The 27448-nt window shown below is 41.6% G+C and overlaps 1 protein-coding gene across 1 annotated transcript in view; it reads left to right on the plus strand.

Moving 5' to 3' along the window:
- eif2ak3 (eukaryotic translation initiation factor 2-alpha kinase 3) overlaps positions 1-27235 on the plus strand; it is a 34577-nt gene extending 7342 nt beyond the window's left edge. The window contains exons 2-18 of the mRNA XM_062440256.1: positions 4225-4354; positions 13331-13525; positions 13619-13749; positions 14223-14490; positions 14621-14786; positions 14919-15044; positions 15359-15481; positions 15598-15827; positions 16772-16884; positions 18363-18485; positions 19496-19645; positions 19931-20531; positions 21077-21250; positions 22127-22300; positions 22480-22581; positions 23536-23598; positions 24206-27235. Coding sequence (XP_062296240.1) covers positions 4225-4354; positions 13331-13525; positions 13619-13749; positions 14223-14490; positions 14621-14786; positions 14919-15044; positions 15359-15481; positions 15598-15827; positions 16772-16884; positions 18363-18485; positions 19496-19645; positions 19931-20531; positions 21077-21250; positions 22127-22300; positions 22480-22581; positions 23536-23598; positions 24206-24388 — 3052 coding nt within the window. The 3' untranslated portion in view covers positions 24389-27235. The remainder of the gene's footprint in view (positions 1-4224; positions 4355-13330; positions 13526-13618; positions 13750-14222; positions 14491-14620; positions 14787-14918; positions 15045-15358; positions 15482-15597; positions 15828-16771; positions 16885-18362; positions 18486-19495; positions 19646-19930; positions 20532-21076; positions 21251-22126; positions 22301-22479; positions 22582-23535; positions 23599-24205) is intronic.
- The last annotated feature ends 213 nt before the right edge of the window (positions 27236-27448 follow it).

Here is a 27448-nt window from a genome sequence, read left to right on the forward strand (position 1 = left end):
AGCTTTTAAGCCTGTGAATCTGTGATTATTACATTTTACTTCACTTCAGGCTTACTGGCACGTACAGTCACCTCTGAGTCTCCGTTTTTAACTCAGACATTTGATCTAGTCTTATTGTAAGTGTTTATTTATATCAGACATTGTTGGGTCACATGGGAGCAAGCTCATGTTTGCCAAAGTGAAAAAACCCAAACTGGCTTCATGCTGTGTTTTGCCAACAGCCTGCAGCTTCTGTAAGCCTTAAAATATCCTGCATTGAATTAAGGGATTACCACAACTGAATGACTTAAATGGCTTAGAAAGATTTTTTGACTTGTTGATATCACCCTCCGAACCTTCAAGTGTTTGTTCTCACTTTTTAAAGCAGCTTACAGACACATGTGCTGTCTTTCTCTTCACACTGGTAAAATAAAAACACCTTCATTTAAACATTTGAAACTGTGGATGATTCACATGGTGGCACAATACATCAGTATGTGCCCCCGTTTAAAGGAATGCATCTCTCCTCTCTCTCCTTTTTTTCTCTCTCCCCTCCTGTTGGTGCAGCTGGTGGTGCTGGGTGCGGCCGGCTCAGCGCTGCATCCATAACTTTCTCCCCACGTGTTCCCCATGCTCTCGTATTTTTGTTGAGCCTCTCGGTGGCTGCGAGGCGAGCGGAGCGGCAGCTGCGCGGCAGCACAACTCCACACTCCAGCGTGCATCCAGGCTGCTCGCTGTTGCATGGTTACAGCCAGTCCTGCCCTGCCATTGGCGCACAGTCTGCAGAGCCGCTCGCCCATTGGCCCAAACCAGGAGAAAAACAGTGCCGCCATTGGCTGCTGAGGAGTGCAAAGCTGTTGCGATTGGCTCCGCTCGACGGCTCCCGCTCCTTGGAGACTCGGCCTGTGTAAACATCCTGGTTGTTTCTTTCAATGGAGTGTGTTTACCAGCAGCTCTGTTTCACCGGTGTGTGTGTATGTGTGTGTATATGTGTGTGTGTGTGTGTGCAGATTGAGTCTGAGCGTCTCCGAGGAGCAGAGAGTCTGGTGAGAGCGAGGCTAATTGGCTCCCTGCTCCGCCATACGCTTTGTGATTGAAGAAGCACCCGGTACTATTATGACACTTTGACAGCATTACAGGCGAGGACGCTAACAACCCTCAGTCTGCTGGCAGCCTCGCTACTTTCCCCTCTCTTTCCCTCCGTCCTCATTCTCCTAATTTCCAACGTCTTCTTTAGCATCTCGGCTGCATGCGTCTGTCACAGTCGGCGGTGGCGGCTGCAGCAGCAACAGCAGCAGCAGCAACAGCCCCACAGGCTACAAGTTCTCCCTTTGGTGACGAGCAGAGCAGCAGTGTCTCGGGGCTCAGACGTGGAAAATAAATTGCCTCGAGTTTTAAATGATACTGTAGGGCTGTTTGTTTTGGTTGAGTTGTTTTTATTGTTCAGTTTAGTACTATTTTTGTAGCTACACCCCCCGTCTCTCTCTCTTTTCTTCTTCAGCTGCTCATTTTCTCCATTACCATCATGATACCTAAATTGTAGATTGAAGCACCACCCCAACCCCCCCCCCCCCTCCTCCTCCATCCACAACCCCCCACCCCCTCCCTCTCTACTCCTTATCCTTTATCTGGAGTACAAAGAGTCCACAAAAGCCTTTGATCTCGCTCTCAGAATGAGATTCTCCTGTCTCTCGTGCACCCTCTTTCCATCTCTGAAGTTGAACTTGATGCTCTCCGTGACTTCTTCCTCACTTCTACATTCCCAGCATGACTCGAAAGGGGGGCGGGGCCCGGCCGAGCGAAGGCCACCAAAGCTTCCACCCTCTCAGAGAGCCGACTGCTTAGCAACAACCAATCAGCCTAATATTTTTGGCAGGGGCCTCGCAGCCAATCGAGAGCGTGAAAGCGGGCTTTAGCGCTGTGTTTTTATTGGTGGTTGAGAGGAAAAACAATGTTTTTCTTAGCGCTGCACACTTCAGTGATAGTGGCGAGGCTGATAATGCTAAGAGCAGATTTGGGGGAGATAATCTTGGCTTTGATGGAGCTGAAAGACACATGGCTCATTACTGTTGAGTGATCCTATTTGCATTTTTATTCAAACATGCAGCTTTAGATCGGTTACAAGAACTACAACTTGTCCCCAGCAGCAAGTGTAACTCCCTGTGAATTTGTCAGTAACTACAGCGAAACATAAGAAAAGCCTTCCTCGTATCGATTTGCACCGTCTGAAACAATCCATGTCTTAGTTTTTCTAAGACTTACACATCCTCGAACATGCTCCTTCCCCTTCATCACTGAGGAGTTGTTCAATAGGTGAAATCAATAAGGGATTATTGTTGTTCAATAGTTCTTCACCTGCTCAGTCTAAGTGATGGATAGAGTGGCTGATGCTAATAGTTAAAACACTCTGAACATAAATAAAGATTATGGATGATGGTGAGTTCAATGTTTCCTCTTTTCTTTTTTTTTAACTCTGAGCTTGGAAAGTGAACAAGTGTAACACTGTCTCTTCCTGCAGCAAACTGCTGTCTAGTTGCACTCGAGGGAGGCAGTTAAACCCCCTGTATGCACCAGCGGCCAACGGAGGGAAGCTGGTCGGGTCCCAGCTGTGTGGATGTGAAGCATTGGGTGCTGGGAGACAGCGTGAGCGCTCGGCAGACCCGCGCTGGTTAAATAAAGCTAAAAGCCCCCATTGACAGCATCTCCTCTAGACAGATACAAATCAATAGTTGGAAGGTGGCCCCTGCCAGAGCTCAGGACATGATTGACAAGCAATGCGGCAGAAGCTTTAAGAGTTAGGCGAAAGGGTGGGGCTGGATGTCTCCATCCTCCGAAGTCAGTTAGGTTGTTTTTTACTTCTCTGTTACTTGGTGAAACAGAGAAGAAATGTTAACAGATGCTGTGTGGGCACATAAAGGGGTTTAAAACACAATTTAAAGAACTTGTACTTAACTACTGATGGAGATAAACCCTCAAACATTTAGTTTTTTGTAGAGTCATAGAATTAATTAGGTGAAAAACCAAGAAATTAAAACTCCATCACATCCATTTATTTCTGAATCTCGTTGCTGTGAGAAAAAGCTATAAATCATCTAAGGGAAAACACTTTCACCCCCCTGTATCATATCCCCCTCCCCTTATCTTATTTTTAGCTGCTCGCTGTGCCTGTGCCAACAATGTTTGAATAAAATATGTGGCAAGCATGTCCAATTTTTTTTTTTTTTTTGCAGTAACAGAATTCATTAAGAAAACCCTTTTTTAATTTCTTTCTTGGTTTTCCTGAAAAAAAAAGAAGAAAGAAAAAAACAGTTTTGGCTAGTGATGAGCCAGTGATGAGCCAGCTGGGTTTCATCAGTGTTGTGAAACTTTCACAAACTCACAAAGATCTGCAACAGCTTTTATTTTAATCAAAAATCCTAAAAGTCTCCGAAGGGTATATGGTTCTGTTTTGTTTTTTTGTTTTTTTGATATGGCATTTCTCTGAGCTCTCAGCTTGGACAGTCAAGCCAATATTCCTGAACATTCATTTTCTGCCAATGCTGGAAAACCCAGAATAAAGCCAAGACTAATCAGAGACGCCACTGAACAAATCCACTGATACCGAATAAAAGACGGCCTTTGTCGACACGAAAAAATATTTTGAGGTTTTACATGTAAATGAGCTTTTATTTATTTAATGGCAGAAACAACAGTAACCATGTCAAATCTCCCTGTGTGCTACAGTCATTATCACCATCTGTTTCAGTTCAGTTTTGGAAATATGTCATGAGTGATTGAGTATTTTTTTTAATCCAGTTCATCATAGCATAAATAAACCAGATACATTTATGATAGATTTATGTTTTGATACATAGAACAACTGAGAATTCACGCTCTCACATGTACACTTTTATTTAGAGGCTGTTCCCGTCTTTCATCAACATGCCAAACCCGATCAGCTGACAGGCACAGGTGTGCTGTTGGCTGCAGTTGAAGGTCACCCTGCTCGCTAAACAAGGGTGGGGTGTAGATAGACACCACCACCGTCACCGTCACCACTACCTATTGTTTATATTCACTCTTTAGTAGCTTGTCTGTTCTGTGATGACATCAGACTAAAAACCATCACAGGAAGGTTTTGTTTCTTTTTTGTGTGTGCATGAAAAACATTGTGAAGGAGACACTACCAGTAAATAAAGCTACAGTAACAACAACATATAAATAAATAAAGGAGCATATGTTGAAGTCTTTGTGTTCTGTTCACAGGTCTCTTGTGATCATCAGTACCCTAGATGGGCGGATCTCGGCTCTGGATCCTCACAACCAGGGCAGGAAGCAGTGGGACCTAGATGTCGGCTCAGGGTGCCTCGTGTCCTCCAGTCTCAGCAAACCTGAGGTACACCAACGCCACTTTTTCTCTTTCCATATTCATTTACTACAGTGGGGAGGGAAAAAAAACTCCTAATAGTGACCTATATCTATAAAAATGGTATGTGTGTTGTCCTTCTTTGTCTAAAACTGTAGCGAATGTAGATAATCCCTTTCAGTTTTATTTGAATAAAGCACAACAAGACCTTCCTCAACTCAAATCCACACATGTAAAGTGAACCACAGCCATTTAAAGAGGTTAAACAGACAGTGTTCAGCTGATTAATATTTACCAGTAGTTGAAAAAGTCAATTTCCACACTGTCGGCATCAGTCGGAGGTTAAGGAGGATGCAGTCTCGCCTCTGTCTTTGCCCTAAAACAAACACTGTCGCTCCTGGCTGTGCCTCTGTAGACAGTGAGACCAATAATTGAACTCAGTGCACTTTGAACAGCCAACCAAAGGGTTTCTGCTGCTTACATTAATTTCACAAAACACACCAGACACACTGTACACCCCCACATAAATCTAAGAGTAGCTGTTTCGCCTGGAGGATTAGCCTCTTTGTTGACTGCAGTGGTTTACACATACAGGCACAGAAAGACCCTCGTCTGTACATGTATACAGAAGCTTAAACCGCCCACACCGACATGCTGAAAGCCAAGTGTTGCCCAGAGCGAGACCAGAGCGCTGCTCTCCGAGATACATACTAAAGACGATCTGGTAGTTCACTTTGATGTGGACTCGCTCCGTGTGAGAGTTGTACCTCGAGGGGGGGAACAGACTCTGATGCTAACAAGGGTCTGGGTGGCTGGTGATATCAGTTTAATGGTATTGTGTCTGTGCTGGTAGGGAGCGTACAAGTTTAATGAACTCTCTGGCACTGTGACATTCCTGCTTTATTAGCCCAGTGTAGCAACTATAAAGCAATCTAAAACTAGTTTGGTGAATTTTACACAGCATCAGACGCACAGGCTGGGATAGGTCAATAGGTTGTGATGTGTTTACCTTTCCTGAGAAGAGCAAAAATAGATTGATTGGAATGAGTTGATCGCGTCACAGATTTTAAAAAAGTCAATCCACACCTTTTGATTGAGTCAACTCATCTCTCTCATCACACCTTTAGAGCGCTTTGGTAGTCGAGTGGTTAAAGTGTGTCTCTCTCTCTGTCTCTGTCCTTGCTTCCTGTCAACTTCTATGCCACTACTATACTTATAAATAAATGCAAAAAATGCTCCAAAACAAATCTTAAAAAATAAAGAAAGAAATAAACCTGTGCAATTATATAACCACAAAAGACAACTTCTAATGGCAAAAGAGAAATTAAATTCAATTTAAATGTGTTTGGTCATCTACACACCATGAGCGGAGACACTTCACAGACTCTCAGTCTCTGTGTAGTCTGTGAAGCGTGTGCAGTGCATGGTCACATGACTTGCAGATGTGCAGACCACAGACCAGGATGAAATGGAAGCGAACGAGCAGGCCGACACTGAACTGGTGGCCCAAAATAAATGTAACCTCTGTAACATGGTGATATTTTGGATTCAAGCTCAGCGATATTGAGCAGAAAGAGGATCTCTGCAAAACATCTCAAATGAATGTCTCTACGTCACGCAGCAATACATCAAATTTATATCAGCAGCTTAAGCAGCAGAAAGAAAAATATGAATGCATCGCAGTGAAAGCGCTAACTTATAAAGAAACATCTTAAGACCAGCCTGCATGTGTGAGGAGCATCAGATAACAGATAACTGCATTAACATTGTGAAAGCGGTAGAGCTTTATCAATGGACATAAACTTCACTTTGCTAAGTTAGATTCTCAAAATCATCACTAACTATACACTCGTGAAACCATTTTCTTTATCATATCGCAATATTTCCACAATAATCGCAATATGACTTTGTCACCACATCGTGCAGCCCGATCACTCACTGTAGAATAATCTCATCAGAGTGTTTAAGTACCTCTCGTGTTAGTGGCTCAAGTGCTTCTCAAGTGCGTCCCACTCAGCCTGAAAAGTCTGCATGTTTTCACTGCAGCTAAACACCACAACAGCTGAGCTCACTGATTAGCAAACCCCTCAATTAGAAGGAGGGAGCTAATTGCTGAAATCAGCTGCTGTGATATGAGGTTCAGAATAAGAAAAAAAAACAAAAAAACAACCTTAGGTCTCGTGGGTCTGAGAGGCACGTGGTTGAGAATTGCTGTGTTTTGAGATTTAGAAATTGAGAATTCATGAACTCTGTGTTTTCTCCGTGATCCTCAGAGGTTATAATGTGAAGAACCCCTAAAGGTTCCTCCGAGCACAGTGGAGACTGGGTGAGAGCACTATAGCTTCTCGGGTATCAGAATGTAAATTTGACATTGAATATAAAGTTGCACCCCATTATACAGAATAAGAAGATACCAGGCTTGTTTTTTTGTAGACTGCTTGTTTGGTTGTTTTTATGTCTTCACTTGCAGGATTACAGTAATCTATATCGACTGTTAAAAGTCTTCAATTTGCTTATAAATCTCTTGCAAAAATGTTTAAAAAAACCCCATTTCTGTTAAGTCAAAATCAAGGCTATTTTTTGAAAAACAAACATTTTAAAGATAAAAATTGTCCCCCCAAAAGTCTGTTTTCCTGTATTATTATTTTATTATTATTATTATGTGTAGTGAGTCACTGAGGTGTTATTTAGAAGCTGTAAAAGCATTAAAAATGGGAAATTAGGTTAAGTGTTAAGTGATAAATAAGTGTTAAGTTAAGTGACAGCACTCACAAATAATACTCATGGTTTACAGGAATCTTTATAGACTGTTAAAAGTCTTCAACTTGCTTACGATATATTTGGAAAACTGACATATTAGAGATTTTAAAAAGTCTATTTTTCCTGTGTTATCTTATATGGTTCACAAAATGAAATTATCTGTGTTGTAATTTAATTTCGTAGTGAGTCACAGAGGTGATATCTAGAAGTTGTAAAAGCATTCAAATTAAATGAGGTTAACGTTACGGTACTCAAAAATAATCCTCATGATAAAAACACTCAGATCCATTAACAGAGTGTTTCTATAGCTGCCTCACAGTCTGAGGACATGCATTGTTTCCCTCGTCTTTACATCTGCGTTCATAGACAGACACACATGTAACATCCTCCTGTCATCTCTCCCAGTGTGCTCTTGTTGTGACAGAGGATGCTGTGTGTGTGTGTGTCTGTGTGTGTTGGTGTGTGTGTGTTTCTTGGACTCCCTCTATCTGTGTTTTCACCTGTTGGCTTTCATTTGGCTGACGGAGCGGAACGAGGAGAGATGCCTGTCAGCTCTGAACCCGGTGACTCACTGTGACGTCATTTGTTATGATCGCTGGAGTGTTTGTGTGTGTGTGTGTGTGTGTTTGTCGTATGCTCATTTATTTTATGTAAGTTTATGTGCAGCTTTGCCCGCTCTGCCCTCAGTAACCTGGGATGCCTGTCTGCTGTGTGTGCATGTGTATGTCGGCGAGGGTGGGGGGGGGGGGCGGTGGAGGTGAGGTAGGGTGATGCCACTGGCTCTTGCCTCCCCCTCACCATCTCCCCCACCCCCCACCACAATGCCTCCCGTGTGCTTACCAACTGTTTCATTGGTGCTCCCTCAGACACCAGTCTGCTCGGTGATTAGAGGCTAGGGGGGGTCTGCTGCCGTGCCATTGGCTGGCCTCGGCATGCCGCGGAGGAAGCAGCCAGTCACCTGCTGCATCCTGCTCTGTGTGTGTGTGTGTGTGTGTGTGTGTGTGTGTGCGCGTCCTTTTTCTTTTTTTTGTGAAATGAGGGACAGCAGAGCCACAAACAGCATTGTCTGCAGAAAAAGAAGCCATCACTTCAAAAAGCCGGGAGTCGCTCACAGGGTGGGGGGGGGGGGGTTTGGATTGGGGGGGGGGGGGGGGGGGGGGGGGGGGGGGGGGGTTGATGGGAGGGAGTCAGTGCCAATGTTGTGTGAGTCATGCTCTTAGGGGTGGGGGGGTGGTTAAAGGGATCAAGGAGGAGGGGGGGTGGAGGCTGGGAGATTAGGAGGGGGTGAGGTAATGCCTCAGACCAGAGATGATGTCATCACATAATAGACAATACACACACTGCATCACACCCACACTCTGCACACCTCTGCTGGCATGCAGCACGAATGAATGAATGAATGAATGAATGACTGATGAAAAGATTTGATTGATCGCTGCACAATGAGTAACGATCGATCGCCTCCCGGTGACTAATGTGACGGGCAATAAATTCTTCCAGCGCGGCAAAGGAAGTTAAAAAGGCCAGGCGGACGATATTTTTGGCAGAAAGTCAATCTTTTTTTCTCTATTCTGGCTGCTCTGATTTTGTTTTGATTGTTTCGTTTTTTTTTTGTGGTTTTTGTTTTCATTTTGTTCCACCCACCAGAACACACACACACACACACACACACACACACACACACACACACACACACAGACTCTCTCTCTCTCTCTCTCTCTCTATCTCCCTCCGTCTGCCGCCTTTAAAGAGGAGCAGTAGCCTTGTGGACCAACGGTGCCACATTAGCGGAGGGTGATAGCTTACATTGTTTGACAGGATCGCTGGAGCAACACAAACACCACCACAACAGCCCCCCCCCCATCGTCAAGTACCCCACACCCCCCACTGCCTCACATTTCCTTAGGGTGGACTACAATGACATGATTAGTAACATCAAATAACCATCAAGTGCCCCAGCTCATTTGGATGACTCGGGATGAATGCCTCTATTAACTGTGAGGAATTTATCCCCCCCCCCACCCCCCCCTCCTCTTTTTAACCACACTTATAAAGATATTGACCTAATAACATCAGCATATAATGAACAGTATTTTAAAGCTACTAAGTGGTAAGACAAATATATTAGCCTATAATCTGACTTTACACAGTGAAGACATAATTTGTGCAGTGATACAATGCAGCTACGAATAACTGAATGGCGCTGGTCTCAGGAGTAGTAATGGATTTTTTTTTTTTTTTTCATGTTGGTAAAAGTGCAGCCACGCATTCAAAAAAGAAGAAGAAGTCTTGAATGAGTCTTAAGTTAATGCTCTTAAAAAATTAATAAGTCTACGTCTAGGAAATTCCTATCATAACATATGCACGGAGAAGTGAAAGTGATTGTGCCGACTCGGCTTTTAATTCATGTGCTTTTATTCTGGTCTTTTAAAAAGTTTAAAAATGCTAAATTCTGAACGAGACCCCTTTTTAAAAAAAACAAAAACAAAGATGAGATTAAACAAACAGACAAGACAAAGACATAAAAGAACAGGGTGGGGGTTGGGGTGGTGGTGGGGGTATGTTGATGATATATATCCCCACATAATTCATCAAAGCATCATTTTAATTTCCTCTGATGTTTTGCATGCATATGTTGAGTCGTTTCGTTAACCCGTATGCAGCCGGTAATGTTGAATAATCTCATTCCAGTTGGCAGAGCAATAGATACGTCTCTCAGCAGTAGCTAGCAGCATTTTGTGTACGTTTATTGTTTACCAGTTATCATTTACATTCCTAAATGTGCAAAACAGACACTTACTGTATCTCAGGGGTTTAGTGGGAAAGTAATAACATAACATGTATCCTAGACTAGATAATATATATAATAGATCTTTTGGCGGATTCCAGGTTTTCAACTTTTAACCCTTATATAATGTTAAGGTTCAAATTTGACCCATTTTTACATGTGACAGCTGTAAAAACATCCTATATACATTTATTTTAGTCAGACTTTTCCTAAATGTGACGCTCAGTATACAAAAATGGAAATAAAATGCATCTTTTTTTCATTTTTGTGAAGCTGATAAACATTTTTATATATGTAAATGTACAAATCTGACCTGTGTTTATTCAAAAATTCAAAAATCAGCATTCAAACTTGTTGTTGTATTCATCATATTCGAAAAAATGTTCTCCTGGACCATAAAATAGTGATTATGAATGTCTTTTAATCAAACAGAAGGATTAATCAAACATTTATTAATGACTGATGGGGGAATTTATGAATATGAATTGGTGTAGAGACTTAATTATGAGTCAGAATATGAACAGTATGTAAAGGGTTAATTATTCAAAGGAGAGCAAACACAGCAGGACTTCTGTGTTACCCATGTGTAAAGTTGTTGTTTAAGTGAAAATGATGAACAACCGGTTAACTGGAAAACCATTATTTTAAATGCTATGATATGTAATTACATTTCCAGCTTGATGGGAGCGACCTGGTAAATATTCATGTAAAGGCTCAACTAATAAATAAAATATCCACCTTTTGTACCATGGAAATGTTTTTACATCTTTTACATCAGCAGTTCTGTAGATCAGATAATGCTGAAATGTGTGTATAGTATGAGCTAGGGCCTGACCTATACTGGATTTTTTTGGGCCAATATTGACATTAAGGAGTAAAAAAATTCTGATATCGATATATCACCCGATAATCTTATATATTAAGAATACATAAACATACATTTTTTGCAATGATCCCTTAAAAACACAAAGACATGATATAACAACGATCCCTCAAATGTGATTATCAAACACATGTAAAATAACATTGGTGCACTGAAACGATAAACTACACTAGAAATGTAATAATTATAAACTAACTAAATAAGAAAAACACATATAACAACAAAACAAGCATATGTATATTAAACTTGAATTAGGCAAAAGGATCAAATATACATTAAATGCTCCCTATATAACTTAAATAAATAAATCGGCATATATCGGACAACATATTCACCGATACCGCTATATTTGTGGTAGATCAATATCGGCTGACCTATATATCAGTCGGGCTCTAGTATGAATCTGTGTTCATGGAGGAAATGAATGGGAGGAGCAGCTGAGAGATGAGATCCAGGGCAACTTGTGTGACAACATTGGGCCGGATCAGAGACGTGGATTAAAGCATCAGGAGCACGATGACTCATCCCTGAGAAGTTCCCCTCAGCTGTAAACCTCTTTCCACCTCCGCCCCACCAGCCATACCAGCATGGTGTGATGTGATGGTCAGGTTGTTAATACCTCCACCTCCTCCATCCTTCTCCTTTCACTCGCTAAATTTATCCTCATCCCGTCTCCAACCTCCCCCCACCGAAAAAGATGACATCACCTCTGCTCCTGGCTCTGCTCTCCAGTAAATCATTCTGCCACACATTGCTCCCTTACGGCACTTTTTCTCCTTCTTTTAAATCCACCTTAAAGCTACTGCCCCCACTTTTTTTGGAAGGTGATGGAAAGCTGTGAGGTCACAAGTTTGACCCTAGCAACATTTGATTGTGCTAGTCCCTTTTGGAAATATCCAACAAGACAAAAAACCCAGAATTGGTCCAGATTTGCTGTTATATCATTGAATATTTTGTGGAGTGAGTCATAATTTTGTATTTCCAGAGAAAGAAGTATTTTTTAATGGCAATATTTGTCCAACGATGACCGAAGTGCCAGAAGAAAACAGTTGTCCTCACACTGCCTGATAAGCTAAAGCTGTAGAGGTTAAATCAGGATTAGACTCAGGTTTTTGCAATGATCTCATCCTGGCTGCCCCCCTACAGTGAGAGCCAAATAACACGCTCATGCACACACACACATACACACACACACACACACACACACACACTCACACACATTATCTACACTTTTCAAAAGATCCAGGTTAATTACTTAGGCTCTCAGTTGTGTAATGGTCCCAAGGCCTGTGGATTGAGTCCAAGTGTGCGGGGGCTAAAGCTGCGGCTGTGTGGGTAGATGTGTGTGTCGACCAGTGCTGTCTGTGTGTGTGTGTGTGTGTGTGTTTCTGTGTTTTTGAATGATCGTCTGTCTGAGCCGAAAACGACTCTTCAAACTGTGGATGATGTTCCAGGAGGGTTGATGAACATTGAAAGCTATTGCATTAGCTCGAAGTAATAAAATTGAACAATTGATTTCATGTCAGGAACGGTGTTTTTCATCCATTTATTGCCGTGACACTGGTGCAGAGTGTTATTGTAATGATATATATTGTAATTTATGCAACAATCTCATCAGTACTCCACACATTACTATTCTGTTTAACAGGAGCTTGTTCATACCGCCACTGTAGTAAAGGGAGCCCAGGTGTGAGATTGCATAATTTGAATTTGCTGACATCAATGGGACTACAGGCAAGTCCATGTAAGCTAATAGAGCACGAGATAAACAAGGCTGAACTACTGGCCAATCAAGATAAGCTAACATGGCACAAAGTTAATAAATTATTAGCTTGGCTGAGCGTTTTACTGATCACAACATTACAATATCTCTACCCCGACAACCACAAACACAATATGAAGCTAATATGAGTTGTGTACATTGTTAGGAAAATCCAATTTAGCTAACAGGACAAATATAACTTTAGCAAAGAAAAGTTAACACTGATTTAATATCAGCTAATAGACAAGGCAGCTTTACTTATATAGCACATTTCATACACAGGGGAAATTTAATGTGCTTTACACAAAAAACAATATATAATATTAAACAGTAAAAATTGGAAACATGAAAACACAATTTTAATAAGAAAACAAAAAGCTAGACTAAAATAGAGCATAACATATGAGAATGCAGCATAAAGTAATTATTTACTTTAAAATTATTAAAAGAACATAAAGTGCAAATGAAAGATTTAAAAGGTAAAGTGCCAGTAGGGCTAGCATTGGGGAAGGCAACCATGAAACATGTCCAAATTAAGAATCATAAGCTAGCCAAAGAAGTTATTATGTCTTCAAATTTAAGAGCTCAAGAATTTTCATATAGGTAAAAGAAGAAGCTCATGGTTTGACTCCTCTATGGACGTCTCCTGGCTTTGGAAGAACCAACACAAAAAACTTGAATCGGCCACTTTAGTTTTCTTTTAAATGAGAAATAACCAAATTAATGCCCTTTTTTTCTGTTGAGATTTACTCATCAACCACTGACACAAACTCACATATTAAAACCAGCTTGTTTGTCTCTTTCTTTTTCCAGGTGTTTGGCAATAAGATGGTCATCCCATCACTGGACGGTGCCTTGTTCCAGTGGAACCGGGACAGGGAGAGTATGGAGGCCGTGCCTTTCAGCGTGGAGTCCCTGCTGGAGTCGTCCTACCGCATCGGAGAGGACACCGTCCTGGTTGGGGGCAAATCGCTCACTACCTACGGCCTGGGGGCTTACAGTGGCAAGGTAAGCAGAATCATTTCAATTAACAGCTGCAGTTTTCTTTATATCGTACCAAGACACCAACTTATAAGAATAACCCTTAATTGCTTTCTTCAGCTTCGGTACATTTGCTCCGCGGTGGGCTGCAGCCGATGGGGGGAAGACGAGATGGAGACTGAAGACATGCTCTTGCTGCAGAGGACTCAGAAGACCGTTCGAGCCATTAGACCCCGATCAGGAATGGAGAAGTGAGTTTTATTTAATCAGTCAGTCGATCTGTCGTTGTCAATCAATCAATCAAGTCGACCTGAGTCATTGAGCAGCTGCTGCGTCTTGATGGGTGTTTCAAGGGGGGAAGGATCACAGATACTTAAATGATTTTCTGTCAGTGGTTTTAAATTCCTTGAACTCTTCAGTCAGTAACAGTTAACATTAGCAGCTCTCGTTTTAGTCGGTTCTAACAATCTATCATTTTAATTGTAGACATTAATATGATGTATTTTGTATTTAATCATCTCACATTTGTTGTATGTTAATTTTACTCAAAGAACAAACATGTATAATAATCCATCTGCCATCTATGATTTTTGTCAGTGTGCTACCATCTGCTCGCAGTAGGCAAAGAGTAAATCTGTATTTGTGTGTAATCTATCAATCATCACATTAACTATTACAGTTAAAACAGCTTTTTCAACATCTGTATTATCACTCTTGACACTAGATGGAACTTCAGTGTCGGAAACTTTGAGCTGAAGCTCGTTCCCGAGATGCAGTCGGGAATGAATTTCCTGGAGGGAGATGTTGCCAACGGCGACGCCTGGAGGGAGAGTCAGCGGGTCATCGCCGACGAACCGAAAGAGAGGGAGCAGACCACGAAACAGCAAAAACCCAACCAGAACCTGGACCTCGTCATCAAGGTGTCCGTTCCCGATTGGAAGGTCATGGCTTTCAGCACCGAGCCCAACGGACGGCTGGTCTGGGAGCGTCAGGTGAATAAAAAGTCATAAAATTGGCACAATTATCCATTTAAAGTGTTCACTGTGGTACTTTTTGCTCCATTTGGACACTATGAACAATTACGTCACTGTTTACTCATCCTTTATCACTCGTTTGGTTTAGTTCTGCACACCCATCGCCTCAGCCTGGCTGGTCGGCGGGGGTAAAGTCACACCAATCAGCCTGTTTGACGACACCGCCTACAGCAACCAGGCTGAAACCGATGAGGAGGAGGATGACGAAGATAAAGAGAAGGCCAGAGGAGCTGCAGAGTCGAGTGTTTATCTAGGTAAATCCACGTTGCATGCTTGTCCTCATCACTAATGAGAAGGTGCAACGTCAAATCTTCCTCAGCTGTATATGATGTGTTAGTGAATTCAGTTGGTGTACAGAATAACTCATTTGCTGTTTCTTTTACCAGGGATGTTCCAGGGACAGCTCTACCTCCAGTCCTCAGTCAGGATCTCTGAAAAGTTCCCCTCGAAAGCTATCGGGTCAGAGAGAGACATAATTCCACTACCGACTGTCAAATGGAAGCCTCTAATCCGTAAGTTCACACCTTTCATTCGCTAATTAGACACAGCGGTACATGACTTAATTTGTGAAGGGGTGTACAGTCAGAGCAAAGTGACCGAAGACCGGTCTCATCACTGTTGAAACACAAAGTAAAAACTGTGCTCTAAGAAATATTTGAAGTCATTTGGACCCAGTGTGTCGCTGTGTACTCAAAAGCTGCTCAAAGCTTTACCCGTCTTTATTCCCCTTCATATTTGACTTGTCTGAGATTGTTAGTCAATATTGATCCGTCTTTCTACTGAGATCAGAGAGCCATGAGATTTATTCATCTTGTCCTTGACTCAGATTCCCCGTCTCGGACACCGGTCCTGGTCGGCTCTGATGAATTTGACAAGTGTCTGAACAATGATAAATTCTCCCATGAGGAATACAGCAACGGAGGACTGTCCATCCTTCAGTATCCATACGGTAAGATGGACCGCTAATCCTAAAGACACCAGTAAAGTCATGCTCCAAAGAGTCACCTGGAGTGTCTGGCTGAAATAAAACCCCTACTGACTGACTTCTGCTTCTCGTCTCCCTAGACAACGGTTACTACTTCCCCTACAGCAAGCACTACCGGGAGAAACGTGACAGCGCCGTGAGCTTGATAAAGGGAAACGGGGCAGGGGCTGACAGTCGCAGGAGGAAGGACCCGGTGCTTCTGCTGCCGTGGTGGAAGGAGATCCTCGGCACCATCGTCTTCTGCATCGCTGCTACAACTTACATCGTCCGCAAGTTCTTCCACCCTCCTGCCCCTGTGCCCTATGTGCGGGTAAGATCACAGACATAACCTGCAGCAAGAATGCCCTACTAACAGAGATTGCTGCTACTTACTCTTATCAAATATTAATGTGAATTCAGACACTGGCTGCAGCTTCCAAAACCAATGCACAGTATGAAAAAATAGCTTCCATGTAGTTTTTATTTAGTCAAAATCACTACAGTCATTTTTTTTAAATCACTTACCAAATTTGTCACTTTAAAAAACAACTTTTAAACCTTACATACTGTTTATATTCAAGCTTTTCACAATATCCCCTCAGTAATTAGTAATTGAGTATTTCTTAATGATACTTTCAGAGTGCAGAGAGTTTTTATTCTTCAGTTTTTACGCTTTTTGTTGATGAAAAAGCATCAGTCAAATGTTACCTTACACAGAAGAACATAATGATTTCAATTCATTATATTAAATGTGAATAAATCATATTTTTGAATCGTGGTTTTTGAATAAATATGAGTCAAACACTCAACTAAAATGCGCAATCAGCTGCACAAAAACGTTTTTAAAAAGTTGAAATATTTCAATTTGTTGTATAATCTTGGTCACATTAGGAAAAAGTTATCAAATGTCTGGTTAAAAGAAAAGTTTTTAAGGTCTGTTTTCTTCTCTCAAATGTAAAACTGGTTCAAATTAGACCCTGAACAGTATGTAAGGGTTAAATGTTTGTTAGATGATACAGAAGTTAATTTCAGATTCTATTTAAACTGGTTTTAAAATAATATGTATATAGGCAATAAACTTAACTAACACTAGTATTCTAGTTTGAATAAGTTCCTTTATAATAATTAAGTACATTTTCTTCCCCTTGTTTCATATGTTTCCTGTGACTGAGAGACCTTGTACAGATGTGAAGCTTACATTTTTAATTAAAAACTCTCCCATTGATAAATAGTCAATCATAATCTCAATGTTGCCCTCCTCCTGTTCCCCAAAAGCAACGGAAAGAGTCGGAGACACAGTGCCAGACGGACAGCAAGTACAACCTTGAGGTTGTGGAATCCAAAGAGCCGGTTGCCATGGAGACCCGTTCCAGCGAATATGTGTCCAGGTACACAATTAATAACACACTGTGAAGATGAGGGCAGAATACGCTCTGTGTGTGTAAATGTTGTTTTGTCATGACTCAGGATAACTTCACCTAACACTCCGCTACTACTGCCCTGAGGGAAATGTCAACACACACACACACACACAAAAGAAAAGTCTCACTCCTTCAAGGTGTAGCTACAGGATCGGCACTGTTACCATGGTGACCACCGGTCTTCCAGACTGCTTTTCATAGGACAAGGCAGGAGATGGGAGATACGAGTCGTAGTTGTGCGTGATTGGATAACTCAGCTGTTTGCCATCAAATGAAAATGACCTTGTCCCCCACAGACCCCCGCAGACCCCGCCCCGCCTAGCAGCATCTGCCACAGGGCTGGAGTGTCACTTTACATCACTGTCAGCACATTGTCAGAAGTTTGTTGTTATTTTGGGCATCCCGAATATGATCAGTCACCATAATTTACGAGCTGCCGCTGACCTCCGGAAGTTTTATAAATGGAGTATACGTGTTTACATGTGATCTGAATAATGTGGCCCAACCCACCCAAACACTATAAATGATCTGATTAAACTGCAGACATTTCTTCTCTCCTGATATCATCCCATGCTCCGTTTGATCCGTCCTAAAAATGACAAACACCCCCACCCTCCTCTTCCTTTAAAGTCGTAATCCACGTACTGTAAATTGCATTTGCCGGAGAACTAACTCTAAATAAAACCGGTGGCTGTTGTAGCAGCAGCTGAGGCAGGCATGAGTCAGGATCATTACGAGGGGACATAGAGATCAGGAATGAAGGCCTGAATCACATCTGCCTCCACACTTCCTAATAAGACAGCCTTTAATCCCTGAGGCAGCCTGAGCAGGGATGCTTTGAAAGGGTGTAGAAGAGTTTTGATGTTATCACTCAGCAGCAAACTGAATTATTAGATTTCATTGAATAACAGAGATCTTTATAATGATGCAGCTGCACAAGATGGATAATAAATTATTTGATGGCCGACATATCTGACAGGTGTTGCATGTTTGTAATGTGGCCGTTTTATTACATAAAAAGTTGTAACAGCTGATTTGTATGAGCTGTATATACTATGTCATGTTAATCCTACAGTCAGACTGCCAAAACATTCTTGAATACACAAATTAAAGTTAATATAAGCATTTCTCTTCAGTAAAACTATTTTCTCATGCACAGTCTTAATGTGAATTTAATATTCTTTAACTGTAAGTTGGTAACCTGCCGACTCAGCAGCCACAGCATGCCTTCACGGATGTTTAGCTTGGGAGTAATTCCTTGTGCAGTAATCACCCTTTACTACTTTAATAAGCCTCTTTGACCACAGCGAACTATATGATCCCTCCTCTCTCAAATTGTCAGGCATATTTCTGATAACACACAGCTGCTTTCTTCCGCTGAGAGCATACTATAGGGGTTGTTCTTTTGCATGATGACAACCAAAGTGTCTCTCTCCTCCCCACAGGTATCTGACTGACTTTGAGCCGGTGCAGTGCCTTGGCCGCGGGGGGTTCGGCGTTGTGTTTGAAGCCCGCAACAAAGTCGACGACTGCAACTACGCCATCAAAAGAATCCGTCTGCCCAACAGGTAGCTCCTTTTGCTGGTCACAACACAGACTTCCTTGCTGGAGGCTATTGGCTCCTCTAATGTAATATAATCTGAATTATGTAAAAAGCTAATTTACCTAAACATGGAAAACAATGTAAGAGACATCACTGACATTTTTAGTACAAATGTTTGTGTGCATTTATTTTCCTACTAACAAGCGTGGAAATTGAATTGTCAGCTGCAGCCCTGCTGTTGACTGGTGCATCACACAGTGCATAACAAAAAGCCAGGTCTCTGATAATGCCCAGTGGCGTGGTTGACACAAACAAATAAAGGCCGGCTGAAGATAAAGGCCAGGGGTAAAAAACAAGTGTGGATAAACGCCTGGTGCCTGTTATATAATGAACATGCTAGTTAAATATTACTTACCTGGGTGTAACTCCCTTTAGGCCTTTAGCCTACATTTCAAATGCAACAAAACACATGTTATTTTTCACTCAAAGCTGACTGTCACAGAGAAGGGATGGGAGCAGAGGAGACTTAATTTTGTATAAATATGGAGATAATGGCTCATATTTTATTACAAGCATGATAACTGGTACCATCTGCAGTGGAGGTAAATAATGGCTTCAGCTACTCTGTGAGAAAATTCATTAGTTACTTAATTATTCTCTCTGCTGGTGTTTGTGTTAAAATAATTAGTGCATCTTCTTCTCACAGTTATTACAGTCAGTCAGTAAATAGAACAAACCTGATATTTGAACAATTATGCAGTACTAATTAGGGTTTGGATATATCTTTCTATTCCCCCACATCCCCAATTTAATGAGATAGTGTGTCCAAATGTTTGTTTAGTACAGTACATGCATTCAGTCAATAATCCCAATCAAGTGATGAGGAACACAAAATACACAAACAAATCTAATGAACAGCCAAGTCCAGTCTCTGTTGTATCTAGACCCTTAAATCCTGAAAAATGAATGACCAAACGACTGAATAGAGACTGTCAAAATTGCCATATATGTGAGCTCAGTTTTTATGTCCTTCAGGGAACTTGCTCGTGAGAAGGTGATGCGAGAGGTGAAGGCCCTGGCCAAGCTGGAGCATCCGGGGATTATCCGCTACTTCAACGCCTGGCAGGAGAGCCCCCCCGAGGGCTGGCAGGAAGAGATGGACCAGAGGTGGCTGAAAGACTCCAGGTGAGACAGGGCTTTTAAACCTGTTATCCTAAGTAGCTCAGCGGGTCGAACATGGCACTTAACACTGGCAGAGCAGAGGTCTATTCACCAGTGATGGCTTCCATGCAAAGAAATTGTGCTTGCATTCCACTGATATTGTGTTGTTTTTATGGATTTAAGTCATTTGTAAACCATTTTCTGCAAAGTTGTCTCTAATTGATTATTTGTAATTTGACATAGTGGTTATGTGAATGTTATCTGATTGTAGCAGTGAGCCCAGCATCAACTCCTCTCTCTCTCTTTCAGTACTACCGACTGGCCAATGAGCTTCTTGGACCACATGGAGGTGCTGTCAGTCAAAGTGCCAGTGTCCAGCTCCGTCTCACCCGTTATTGGACCTGAAGGAGATGGTCTGGAGGCCTCCGTCGATGCTCGGGCCGGGCTCTCCAGCAGCGGCAGCGGTGCTGTGAGTTTCAGTGTTGACGATGGAGACCTGTCTTTCCATCCGCTCCTGGGCCACGACAGCTTGATGTCTGAGCGAGACAGCCAGGCTGACCCAGACGCCTCGGACACACCGCACTCCTTCGAGCTGTGCCCCCCGCGAGGCCCCAGCGATTGCACCTCCTCCTCCTTCGACATCGTTTTCGAGGATTCGGGTTGCGACCGAGACGCGGATGCAGACACAGACACTGACTCTGCCTCGGCTTCTGCTTCGGCTTCGGCTTCGGCTTCGGCCTCTGGTCCAGCCAGTCCGGGCACAGTGATGGAGAAAAACAGCTCGTCTTCCTCGCACACCAGACGGCAAGAAAACATCCCGCCCTTTTCTTCCACTCCTCCCCGACCAAACTCGCTGGCCCTGGCTCTCCCCGTTACTCCTGCAGCCCAGCGAGCCCAGCCTTCTCCCAAGGTCAGTTAATAATTCACTCAGCAATGTGTAACGGGCCGTCACCATGCTGGAGTTTATTGTGGGGTAATAACGACTGGCCCCTGCATGCATCCTCACTGTTGAAAGTTTCATGCATTGTTTACTTTTATTACGAGTCCCATTGGAGTCGTTAACATGCATGTTTAATTGAGCGAGTTTTATCTTTTAATAAGGTTTTGTTTTACTCTGTTTTACTTTGGTAAACAGAAAGTTAATAATGTATTAGAGTGATTAAAAGACCATGTCCAAACTCAAGGAAACTCTTTCAAGATCTACTTTAATATGTATTGTTTTGAACATCTGTGTAAATCAGAAACACTAATAAATGCTAATAAATGCTAATCAAATTTTAATAAGTAATCCAATCTTTGATCATCAATATTAGATTTTTAATCCACGTGGCAAACATTACTTTAAAACACTAGCAGTGTTGTTTTGAAGCTTTTTATCTGGTGGAGAATAAACTATTCATTTTCAGTGTTAAATAAAAGATGTACTGAATCCAATCCGTCCTGTCCTGCCTCCAGGTGTACCTGTACATCCAGATGCAGCTCTGTCGGAAGGAGAACTTGAAGGACTGGATGGCTCAGCGTTGCTTACCGGAGCAGAGAGAGCACAACCAGTGTCTAGACATCTTCGTCCAGATTGCAGAGGCTGTCGACTTCCTGCACAGCAAGGGGCTCATGCACAGGGACCTCAAGGTGAACACAAGCTCAAACACACACTCTCCACTGCAAAGGCGAAGGAGTATGTAGTATTTGGAAAGTAATCCAAAGTCATCATTCCAGTTTATCTCACACTGAATCTGAATGTAAAGCAAAAGACAAACAATCCTGATGCTACAGTTTTAACTGCTGCACCTATTGACATACCACCTGCTGCACCATATTGCTGAAATATTAAACAGAATCACTGATAAGGCTGCTTGCTCATTTTGTTTAATATCTCCTTCAGCAAGCTGTTGAAAGTCAAAGTGATACAAGTGAAAAACAACTCTCTTTTCAGCATAAACCTTATACTGTATAGGGGCTGTGATATTAGGATGAGACATTTACAAGCAATATCATCTTAAAGGAATTTACAGGATTGATCAAAGAAAACTTCTGAATTAATAAAGAAAAAAGTTATAAACAGGTTTTTCCCTTCAGAGAGCAAAGAGGAGGTGTTGAAAAATGAGACTCCTACTAAATTCAGTTACTATAATTCACAATTTTGCCCCAAACGTGTTCATTGTCACTGTTTATAAATCATCTCAGTTTAAGGAAACTCAGTTGAAAATGTAGGCATGAAATACACAGAAAAACAGCCGTGAGCAAGAGCTTTGAACAAAGACAGATGAATCACTAACTCATCTTGCTTCAAAAACCTTTTCAAATTCTTCGAAATTCAGTTACCTTTTAAAGCAAAAGCACCTGTTTTGGTTTGCTCCATATATATGTGTTTTTGTGTGAAGAGTTATATGGGAAGTGGAATATTACTATCAACAGATTCAAACATTAGTAATTCTCTATACTCTTTACCTTCATGTGTTTAATGTTTGCTACATGTCACATAACCTGTCACCGTCTGTCCTCCAGCCGTCCAACATCTTCTTCACCATGGACGACGTGGTGAAGGTGGGAGACTTCGGCCTGGTGACGGCCATGGACCAGGAGGAAGACGAGGACGAGCCGAGCGCATTGACGCCAGCTCCGCTCCTGACCCGGCACACGGGCCAGGTCGGCACCAAGCTCTACATGAGCCCCGAGCAGGTGAGGAGACATATAGACCAGTAATAATGAAAGATGCAAAAATAAGTTTGTAAAGTCCACCAAACACTTTGTTCTGTGTTATTCTATCGTTTCTATATAGTTGGTAAGTTGGTTTCCTGCTTTTTTAATAATATGCATTTAGTATCTTTAATTACATCCTTTCCTTTTTGTTCTGGCAGCTCTCTGGAAACTCATACTCTCACAAAGTGGATATTTACTCTCTGGGTCTGATCCTGTTTGAGCTGCTGTATCCCTTCAGGACCCAGATGGAGAGAGTGAGGGTGAGTCAGCAAACACATGGACACATTACCATAATCATGTCTTAATTTCACTTCATTTTCTCTCTTCATTTAATTTCCACAAGGGTCGTAAGTTAGTAATGAATCACTCTGTAGTTCAGCTTTTAAAGCTGCCACACACATATGTTATCTGTTTTTGTGTTTCTCAGTTTATAATATTAATACTTTGTGTGTTAGTTGCAAATTGCTTTGGGAATAACTAGATAAATATGTCAAAATATCAAGAAAGACAAAAGGAAATGTAAGCAAAGCAAGATAAATTAATAGGGATTGATTCATTAAACAAAAGCATGTTTATAAAAGCGCATTTTGAGACTTCATTTAAAATGTAAGCAGTATTTCACAAACCTGAATCCTCAGTTAGGTTGTTGTAAAGTTTCAGCGATTGCAAAAAGAAGATGTTGGCAGTTTGAATTTATGTGCAGCTCACGAGGTTAAAAGTTCTGACGCATCCCGAGCTGAACCCATCTGTCCCTGAAAAATGATTATTAAAAAGCAAGGAGCGGTTTTAAAAATCTTTAGATCATTTCCAAATCTGACAGGTCACCACAGATTTAAGTGTAGTTGAAGATGAAATGCTGTGATCTCATTTTTTGGCTTCGGTGAAAATTCCCGCTGCTGCAATTTGTTTAAGCTTGAGAAGAGAGAGACTTTCTAATGAAGCAGTTAATCTCTCTGTCTGTTTCTTTTACTCAGTTAATTATTCTAATTTATCTGTTTACTCTGTTGGGGGAAACTGTAATACATGATCACTGTTATCATCTTAATAATCATTATTGTCAGTTTAAATGGTAGTTTGTCTGTTTTTTTTCTAAACACAGACACATGGTTGCTTTCTCAGCAGTGAGCGACCTGAATGTCTTTGTCTCCACAACAAAGGGCCTGATTAGCCATTAGCACAGCTCCGCTCACAGGTGTTTACATCTTTTCTTCCAGACGCTGACGGAGGTGAGAGCTCTGCACTTCCCAGAGGTTTTCTCCAAAAACAACGTTCAGGAGGTAAGTGGCTCTCTGCTGCCACCTAGTGGTTTTAAACACAAACTACGTCTCAACCACGTGATATAAATAACTAGAGAGTCGATGTGCTGGGAAGATCATTCTCATAATGTAGTCTGCCACACAATTAAATGACCTGATCTGAACCCATTGAACTCATCCAATAAGAGAGGTGTATTTGGATTATTTGCAACATTTATATCAACATAAAAATAAAAATCTGTAATCTCGTGAAAATCAAATAAAATCAATGTTTAAATAATCAATTAAATAAAAAAATAAATAACGAACAAGAGGCACCAGGCTACACTTGGTGTTTGGTTGGCTACACTAGCTTGTTTACCTGTTTACTTTGTAATGAGATTAACATAATCCCATGGCATAATCTGTGATTCTCCAACACCGGAAATACCCTCAACGTGTTATCCAAGTATCCCACTTCACTAGATGTGTGCTATTTTAAGATGTCTTGCATATAGTGTGTATGTGTGCGTGCTTCAGTGTGTTTTAGTGCACAATCTGTGTATGCATCTATAATAATGATATAATAATAATATTGTTAGCATCAGCATAACTTTAGCATGATGGTGTGTGTTTTCTCTGTGTGTAGCTGAGTATGGTGCGCAGCATGCTGTCGTGGAGCCCCGGCGAGCGTCCTGAGGCGGCTGAGATCACAGGGAATCCACTTTTCCAGGAGCTGGAGCTGCCTTGCCGACTGGCTATGAGGCAGCGCACCCGTACCTACAGCGCCTCGTCCATGGGCCGACCCTCTCGCCAGACATCAGCTACCTGAAGATGCCATGACGCAATATGTTACCCCCACAAAGCTCGTTTCCCTGTCATCCCCCTGCCGGTCTGCCGCCTAAGAGAAACACCTCAGCGCCCTGCCATCACACACTGCCTCAGAAACAATCACTTTAAATGCCAAGCACTGAAAATGTGCAGGAATTCGTCTCGTTTGCAGAGCAGCGAGACAAAATCCTGCAAAGTTCCTCTGCTTGGCAAATACACATGCCGTTACAGATTCGCACACCATTATGCTGCCCAAGTTCCCAATTTTAATTATACTTACAAGTGAAAGGATATTTTAAAAGCGACAGCCGTTCTGTAATGTTCAGGACCAGACTTGGCTCAAGCGGCACTTGAAAATAATTCTTAGTGGTTATTTTAAATGGCTGCGAGTACCAGATGGCAGCTCAGTGTAGATAAACCATAATCCAGAGAACATTATATCCAATTGAAATGTTTACCTGTGATTGTTTTAAACAATTGGCATTATCATCTACTCTGACATCGCAATCTGGTATGGAACAAGCGTCTGGTACTCCAGGATAATTGACAGAAGTGCTAAGAACTATTTTATATATGATTTGATCCCATTCTGGTCACAACGCGCTGCTTGCTCTCAACATTCAGCCAGTGTTCGCTCACCCTCGCTACACCTCAGGTATCAAAACCAAGAGGACACTCCAAAGGGGCCTTTGATGCTTGATCATCCTATCTACTAGTGACTAGTACTGATCACTGGTACAAGCACTAACTGGTGTTCTGACACCCAATATGCCTGATTTGGAAGACCAAAAAAGACCATCTTTTTCCTATGTTTTTTTCTTTTCTTTTTAGATAAAAGAAGGTGATGTATTGCGTATAGAAGAGTTTATGAATCCAGTTCAGCAGATGTGATTTGCCTTTAGAAAGGGGCTTGCAGCCCCCTCTGAATGAATGCAGAGCCACTGGCTCATGTCTTTTTTGCATGTACCTGATAGGAAAATGAAGGGGTGAGTGAGAGTTTGTTATCTTAAAGCCAGTACTTTGACACAGTTTTTCTGTGTGTAAATTTACTCAATGACTCTGAGGTGCTCAATCATTTTTCAACACCTCCTCTTAGCTCTCTGTATATAATTGAAGGAAAAAACCTGTTTATAACTTTTTCTTTGTTAATTCAGAAGTTTCCTTTGATCAATCCTGTAAATATTGTAAGACGCCATTGCTTGTAAATGGCTTTTTCATGAGGCAACTGTAAGATAATGTGATATACTGTGGGAGAGGGAACAAAGAGGAGACGATCTCTGCCATTAATGGATAGCTGAATGTTGCAATGTGACCTCCAGAGTACAGTGATGGTGGTCACCTCTTATAACTCATTGAAGTTATTCTCAGTGTTTGTTTTCACATGTTTGGGTTACCAAGAGGAAGTGGTTTGCCCTGCTTTAAGCACCAGAGAATAACCCGCAGGACCAGAGTGCCATTTGAAAGTCAGTAAAGTGTACTTTTGTGTAACTAATAACTCACCTCACACTTTTGCAGTCGTGCTATTGTGCTCCAACCCCATCCAGCTGGTGTTCCCGGTAGAGCACAAAAAAGACAAATACTGAGATCTGCAGCTCTCCCACGATGCAGGAAAAATAGCATTTAGCTGATAAGGTGATACTGTTTCGTCTCCTCTAAACTGGGGACCTGGACCTGATGTTGGTCATGTGATCCACATAAGGATTGTTAATGTAAATAAGAAGTGCTGGGAGAGTCACATGACCCGCTTGTAACTACACACACACACAAACACACACAAACTGCTAATTGTAATGTGCTTTCAATGATTGTACTTTTTTAAAGATCTTCTCTGTTTTCGATAAGAGCAGTTTTTGATTATTCTGCAGGGTTTTTTGATTACTGTAAAGTTTTGACTGCATCTGATGCAGGAAGTCAAACTGATGTTCGTCCATCTGTCCGCTTAGCCCACTGAAAATGAGTCATTCTTGTTGTACAATGATCAGAGTTTAAAACGGGCCTGTACTCCCACCACGATTAAAGGTGGAAACGGGAGAGTTCAATTCCATAATGACACTTCCTGAAGTTCAGCAGAACAACTCACGCCACAAATTTAGACATTTGCTTTTTGAAAGATGGTATGTACTGTACTGTAGGAACTGTACATAAGTCCTTTGTTGAGACTGTTAAACTTTTTGTAGGCATTAATATTTTGAAGTAACTCAATAATGGAACTAATGTAAATCCCACAGAATGATTTCACAGGATGTGGGAACCTTTTTTTCCCCTGCTATTTTATAGAAATCGATTCCTGAGGGAATTGTGACTTACAGACTTGATTTTGAACAATTTTACAGCCAGAAAGAAGGAAATTGCCACAATTATAAATCACCTACAGTAGTAAATAGTTTGTCCTTATTTTTTTTCCCATTATGACTGAAAACAGCATTAATGACAATAGTGTATTATCTGAGGTTCTAGAAACGTTCTGCTTTTTTCACTCAATCCAAGAAAATGTGATTATACAAGTTTTCATGCTTTGTTGAATTGTGTTCATCCTCCTTCCACTCCTGCCGACTGGGTAACCGTTCCTGAGGATAGTTCAATTAAATCAACCCCCTCCCCCCCTCCTTCTTTTCAATCTGTAATGCCTCTGTCTGGACATGTAGTTGCCTATTCTTGTGCACAAACCACATTTTTCTGTCCATGTTGAATTGTAAATATGTTTATTTGCTTTATTTATGTTCTGATGCCGTGATCAATCCTTTTTTGGGTTGGTGTTATTATGAATGCGCTTCATGCGATGGAGCGCGTTGGAATATGATGACTTCTTACAAGTCTAAATTTAATAAACTGTTCTATACCATTTGTACAGTTTTGTGTCCTTCGTGTGCAGTCTGTGGGCGGTGTTGGGCGAGCGGATTATCCACATATTAAGATGATTAGACTACATTTTAAGTGGATTTCAAAGGTCTCAGTCAGACACACATTAAGTTGCCAACTGTTACCTACATTAGACTTTAAGAAAAGCAGGAAGAGCATTTCTAATAATAGTTCACACTGTTTCGGTATGACTAAGTTATTT

This window comes from Scomber scombrus, chromosome 19, assembly GCF_963691925.1.
Source record: "Scomber scombrus chromosome 19, fScoSco1.1, whole genome shotgun sequence".
Taxonomy (NCBI): domain Eukaryota; kingdom Metazoa; phylum Chordata; class Actinopteri; order Scombriformes; family Scombridae; genus Scomber; species Scomber scombrus.